Below are 6,261 nucleotides of genomic sequence, written 5' to 3' on the forward strand. Positions count from 1 at the left end.
GCCTCGGCATTTAAAAGGGCAACATTAGGTTTTAGGGTGAGTTAGCCACGGCAGCTACCAAGCCAACGTTGCTAGCAAGCACGTGCATGTTTCCTGAACAGCAAACCTTGACGTTATCACCAATACGGTTAGCACCTTAGCGAATAAACTAGCTAAATGAGTATTTAGATTCACGGACATGCTGTTAGATATATTTAGCTATTTAAATGATCGTAATACTGGTAAATGAGAAATAGCACTTAGAATGTTTCAATTGTGCTTGAAACTTAAATGAGTGTTTGTTAACAAATTTTCTGAGGGACTATCATACTACCAGCACCTAACTAGTTAACATCAGTGAATCATATCCCATCAACTAAGCACCAATCATGTTCAAATTACCCGCCTCATTCGCGCGTTGACGAAAACCACTGACCAATCTGTATGGTCGTTCACTCACTTAAAATGGCGGCGGTCACCACTGGGATGAAAATGGTCTTTTGTCACACGAGCTGACAAAATCGGTGTGTAGGTTGTTTTAGTACTATAGCAGCTAGTCACCACTTTCAGAAACCGTCATTTGGTAACGGTGAATACAATTTCGTCATTACTCAAAAGCGCGTCCACATGAAGTTAACCTATAGCAAACTACACTGAACAAAAAATAAACGCCACATGCAACAATTTTACCGAGTTCATAAATGATTTTAGACCTAATCTATGGATTTCACATGACTGCGCAGTCCGTAGGCAACGGGAGCCAGGCCCAGCTAATCAGAATGCGTTTCCCCAACAAAAGGCCTTTATTAGACAAATGCTCCTCAGCACCCTGCTCCCCCCCTCAGCCATCCCGCAGGTGAAGCAGCCAGGTGTGGAGATCCTGGGTACACGTGGTCGGCGGCTGTGAGGCTAGACATACCGCTAAATTCTCTATTTAAAAAAACCCGTTGTGGCTTATGGTAGAGAAATTACCATTCAATACCCTGGCAACAGCTCTGGTGGACATTCCTGCAGTCAGCATGCCAATTGCGAACTCCCTCAACTTGCACTTATATTTTTGTTCGGTATAGTTCTGAGTGACCATAATAACACATAATAACACATGATAACACATTGTTCCTCTGACCAGGTCTTAAAGTGCAGAACTAAATAAAATATACAATCACATACTGTTTTAATAAAAATATCAAAGAGAAACATACACATAGGTAAGCCATAGTCTTGTTTTAACATCAAGGAAAAACAATTGTCTTTGACTTCAACGATAAACAGAAATAGTTGCTCTTTAAAAGCATAAGATTACAAATGTGAATATTAAAAAAAAAAAAAAAAAGTTAAATCAACATATCAGGCTTTCCCTCTGTACAGTACATGGCACTACAGAGTTAATTAGCGAAGTGATTCCCCCCCCCCAACACCCTCTCACACAAAAAAACAGACAAGCAACCTTCCGAGCTCTGGAGACAGGAATACTAAAATGGTCAGTTCGGATATGGGTGTAAGCATGTGGGGGTCCAATCAGTGCCCCGGTGCTGAGCAACCCCCCACCACACGGCAGGTGGGTCCACAGAAAAAGTCACTATGCCACAGCTGCTAAGGGCCAGTTCACTTCTTATTCTTGGGGGCAGGTCTGTAAGAAGGAATATTTGATACATTCTTATTACAAAGACAAAATACATTCTGCAGGGTAAAAGATTGTAAATGAATTTGGTGCCAAAACTCAGATTTATAGATATGAATTTATGCAACAAATCCAGGCAAAATAGTTAAATATAATACATCAGGGGTCGTGTTAGAATTCAGAAACCTGAATTTACAAAATGTAGACGATAAACAAAAATCTACATTTTAAACCATTTAACCTGCATTTTATATTTAAAGCAAGTTGTTTTTTTTGCTTCAAAAGTGACCAGGAGCGTGCAACTAGTTTTCCATCACAGAAAATACATTAGTGCAACACATTCAGCACAAAATCGCTTCATTCATCAGAGGTGCAATGCTATTTGGCTAGTAGCCACACAATTAAATGTGCGTACAATGAAAAAGCAAGGTATTTTTTGCAATGTTTATCATAGAAATAATGTAGCCAGCTACATTTCCTAAGGTTTGCTTGAAGTTTAGAACGCTGTCTGAATATGTACCGTTCGTCATCCGAGTGGAAAAGTGCAACTGAAGCAAAATTAGTGTTAGCAGAAAATTGCAAGCAGCAGCATTTTAGATCTGCGTTTATAAAACGCAGCAAGATACTTATTATGCATATTGTTTTTTCCATTAATGTGACCCATGTACATTTATAAACAAGCATTTCCTCACCTGTAGATTCCTACTACGATGGCGTGATCTCTCTCATAAGGCTCCAGTGTCAGCTGCTCCTGGGGCTTCATGTTTTCTGAGCCCATCTTCTTCACCTCCGCAGCAAACACAGCCTCCGGTGCTGCCGTTGAGTCAATGCAGTTTGCCTGGAGGGAGACGAGACAAACGTACTTTAATCCCACTGCACCTGAAGCACTGGCCCTCAGTAACAGTAATCTAAGTTGCTCCTAAAATCAAAAGCTTTGCAGCTCAATGCAGAATGTTCAACGTCAAATATCTTAGTTTGCCTGCTTAATTAAGAATAGTATTCCAGAAGATGGCACCACTAACCCCGAATAACACAGCCTTTTGCACAGTCTCAATGTTTTACCTTGATTGAGATGACAAAGTGCCCTCCGTTCTTGAGGAAGTTGTGAGCGTTGAGTGCAACAATTCTGGTCTGATCAGGCTGGGCCACATCAGCGAAGATGACATCTACCATGCCTGCACAAAGAGGGTACAGCCAGAGTTAGTAAAACATACATAAACCACCACAGTATTTTGGCATCAGTGTATGATTTTGATGACTTACCAACAAGCATGCGGTATTTGTGTGGATGCCGGGCGTCCTCAATGATGGGAATTATGTTGGTTCTCTTTTTGGCAACATTGAGCAGATCACGCCCTGACCTGTGAGAGAACTCCACAGCATACACAAGACCCTCCTGCAAAACAGAGGAAAAGTCCTTACATGTACAGGGGTCAAAGGAATGAAGGTCCACACTTCATTGTGATAGTTAATTGTTCTAAACAAGACCATTATCGAGTAGCCCAACTAAACCAATGAGTTCTGATTATGTGGGGGGGGAGATATACTCACAGGTCCAACGATGTCTGACACGTGGGACACTGTCGTCCCTGATGCAGCTCCCAGGTACATGACCTTCGAGCCAGGTTTGATGTGGATCTGGTCAACCCCTCCCAAGATGGCTGCTGCCAGCTTTGACCGGAAAGGGTTCCACGCCCTGTACTCAATCTTCGTCTCTCCTTCCTCGACATTCATCCTTTTTTCTCCATACACAGACTCTCCAATTACCATGTTCTTTGTCACCAGGGCATCCTCCTTACCACGGCAGATGAACACACCTGAAGGCAGAAAAAAAAGAGAGGTATGAAATTAGAACACTCCCAATATATTGGGAACATTACAGTTAAGAAGAAATTGTGTAGAGTGGGTGCTGCTGAACAATAAACAAAAGTGCAACTACAGGCCTCTGCTGGAGACAGCTTGTATTGCACAGCTCCCCAACTTTTCCACTCACCTTCATGTCTATGAGGCTCCACTGTGACTTTCCTGCCCGCGCTGAAGCCCCCGCGTCCACCTCTACCCCTGGGGGTGCCACGACCACCTCCACGGCCTCTGAAGCCACCCTCGCCACTTGGAGACCTAAATCCACCTCCTGTAACAGGGAAATAACACTTAATGTCCAGTTCTTGTCCAAATTAACCACTTGCGGAAAACAACTTTCATCCATGGCATCCAACCTAAAAACCTGTCAAATAAAATCTAGCTATGTTTGACTTACCACCACCTCTGCCCCTGAATCCTCCCCGTCCGCCTCTATCTCCAAAACCTCCCCGTCCACCACCTCTGTCTCCAAAGCTCCCTCTTCCTCGGAAGCCTCCTCGATCACCACCCCGAGGGCTGAATCCTAAAAGGAAGATGAAAGATTGTGAAAAATTGAGATTAATTAACATTCAAATGTGTATGGCACATGACATGTTAACAGGGCATGGTGCAAACAAATGCATGAGAGATGCTTCAGATTTATGGTGCATGTTACAGTAACATTCAAATGTCTATGGCACATGACATGTTGCCAGGACCTGGTGAAAACAAATAAGAGATGCTTCAGATTTATGGTGCATGTTACAGTATAGATTACTTATAGAATCATAGATCCCAACAACTAATGCATGCCTATTTGTCTATCAGCCATGATAACTTAATTAAATACAGGTTGATTTCACCATCTGTGATGAATTGATACTTTAATAGCGGATTAAAGGGGTACAACAAAGAACTTGGAAATGGAACAGGACATTCAATATTTTTGTATGTCTCGGTGTTAGTTTACCATCTAACTAGAATACTGTATTTGAGATCGAGTGGTAAACCAAAGATAATGGGTAAACAGCATGACATGGCCGGCCATGAATCTAGCGAATGCAATGGGTTAGTTAATGACCTGGTTACCAATGCTAGCATGTTGAGAGTATATGTGCCAATAACGTAAAAAAAATATTTGGCTAGGCACTCAAACCCAAACCACGTTCAGGCAATATAACAAGAATACGTGTGTTATGTGCGAACAATAACTAACGTTACCTAGATTGCTTGCTAGCTACTTAGCTAACGTTAGTGCGTATGAACACGTGTTTAGTTTTAGTGCCATGCGGGCTTCACCATTGCGGAAAATGTGCATTAAATCACAGCAGATGCAAATACAGTCCAAACACTTTAATATGAATGATCATTAGGTGAAATTGAACACAAACACGTCCTACTTGAAACTATCGTTAGCTATATGCACCATTTACTTTTTGTCCAAGTTGTGTGAGAGAAACCATGGCTAACGTTACTGCTCGCAACACCAGGCCGGAATATTAAACAACTTCACAATAATATTTGGGCTTCATAATTGTAAGACTTTGACCGGCATTTCATATGTATCCTCGTTTACCCAATTGGTAAAATAACTTACCTGGTGTCATATTTGGTCGATTGCTGTGTTCTCAATCTAAAACAGCTCGAATTTACTTTACCGGTTTTCTCTTCTACCTTCTTCTTGTGAAGACTCAGAAACTACGTAATAAAGTGGTCATGTGTCATCAGATTCCTCCTTCCCATGATACACCACGGTCTGGACGCTTGGGATTTTGTCGCCATCTAGCTCGGACGTCCATAAGTACACTCCAGTTGTTTTTGCTCATCTTTATCAAGGGTGTCAATAATTTCGGACTTTCTTGTCTTGAGCCCAATACTGTAGAGGTAAAAATACTGCCTACAGTCAGTCCTGACGGATCATAAAGTCATATGGCTGACTAAGAATGTGCAGTAATGATGATACGAAATACTCTGGTGGTTATTGGAAATTGAATAACTGCATGATGATTTAAAACATCTGTTTAATGGAAATGTAACTACCTCTAATGCAGAATATGGGAAATATTGGGAACTGCTGAAATTTAAAATCCACTCAGCCTGTATTACTTATGAAAAATTGCTTGGTTTAAGGCGATGTGAGGTAGCTGAGCTCTATAAGAAGCTTGATCTTAATGAGAAAGCTCAATTGAAGGAGTCACAATTTACACAATTCTCAATACCGTAAGTCACAATTTTATCTTTGATTGTCTTAAGCATTTGAAGTTTGGTCATTTTTTTGTTGGTGCTATTAGAACTCTGTATAATGGTGGCAATAGCTGTATCAAACTGCCATGGAACATCCTCAATGTTTAACATTTACAAAGGAATATGACAAAGTTGTCCAATCTCACTTTTTTTATTAGTACCTCAAACATTCTGCTCATTAGTTTATCAAAGTCTATTTGAAGGCATGACATTCTAGGTCAGAGAGATCAAGATATCCCCAACTGGCAGATGACACCTCACTTTTGTTTGAAAAATGTGTCACAAGCTAGATTAGCATTGGATATTGTGAAGCAGTTCTCCAAAATGTAAATAATCCGGGTGGTTATTTGATTAGTTGTTCAGCAGTTTTATGGCTTGGGGGTAGAAGCTGTTAAGGAGCCTTTTGTTCCTAGACTTGGCGCTCTGGTACTGCTTGCCGTGCGGTAGCAGAGAGAACAGTCTATGACTTGGGTGACTGGAGCCTGACAATTTTTTGGGCCTCTCTGACACCGCCTAGTATATAGGTGGATGTCAGGAAGCTTGGCCCCAGTGATGTACTGGGCCGTACGCACTACCCT

General features: G+C 41.5%; 1 protein-coding gene across 1 annotated transcript; it reads right to left on the bottom strand.

Moving 5' to 3' along the window:
- Nucleotides 1–1,136: 1,136 nt before the first annotated feature.
- LOC120048537 (rRNA 2'-O-methyltransferase fibrillarin-like) lies at nt 1,137–5,146 on the bottom strand. The gene is made up of 8 exons (XM_038994602.1): nt 5,037–5,146; nt 3,858–3,983; nt 3,594–3,731; nt 3,152–3,417; nt 2,864–2,996; nt 2,663–2,775; nt 2,293–2,438; nt 1,137–1,609 (listed from the first exon to the last, which is right to left on the bottom strand). The coding sequence occupies exons 1-8, from the start codon at nt 5,044–5,046 to the stop codon at nt 1,585–1,587; spliced, it is 957 nt and encodes a 318-aa protein (XP_038850530.1). The 5' UTR covers nt 5,047–5,146; the 3' UTR covers nt 1,137–1,584.
- Between the last annotated feature and the right edge of the window lie 1,115 nt (nt 5,147–6,261).

Source organism: Salvelinus namaycush, chromosome 5, assembly GCF_016432855.1.
Source record: "Salvelinus namaycush isolate Seneca chromosome 5, SaNama_1.0, whole genome shotgun sequence".
NCBI lineage: Eukaryota > Metazoa > Chordata > Actinopteri > Salmoniformes > Salmonidae > Salvelinus > Salvelinus namaycush.

Coding starts and splice junctions, on each gene's coding strand:
- LOC120048537 (XM_038994602.1), bottom strand. Junction 3,732..3,857: donor ATTCAGGGGCAGAGGTGGTG/GTAAGTCAAACA, acceptor TCCCTGTTACAG/GAGGTGGATTTAGGTCTCCA. Junction 1,610..2,292: donor ATCGTAGTAGGAATCTACAG/GTGAGGAAATGC, acceptor TCCTTCTTACAG/ACCTGCCCCCAAGAATAAGA.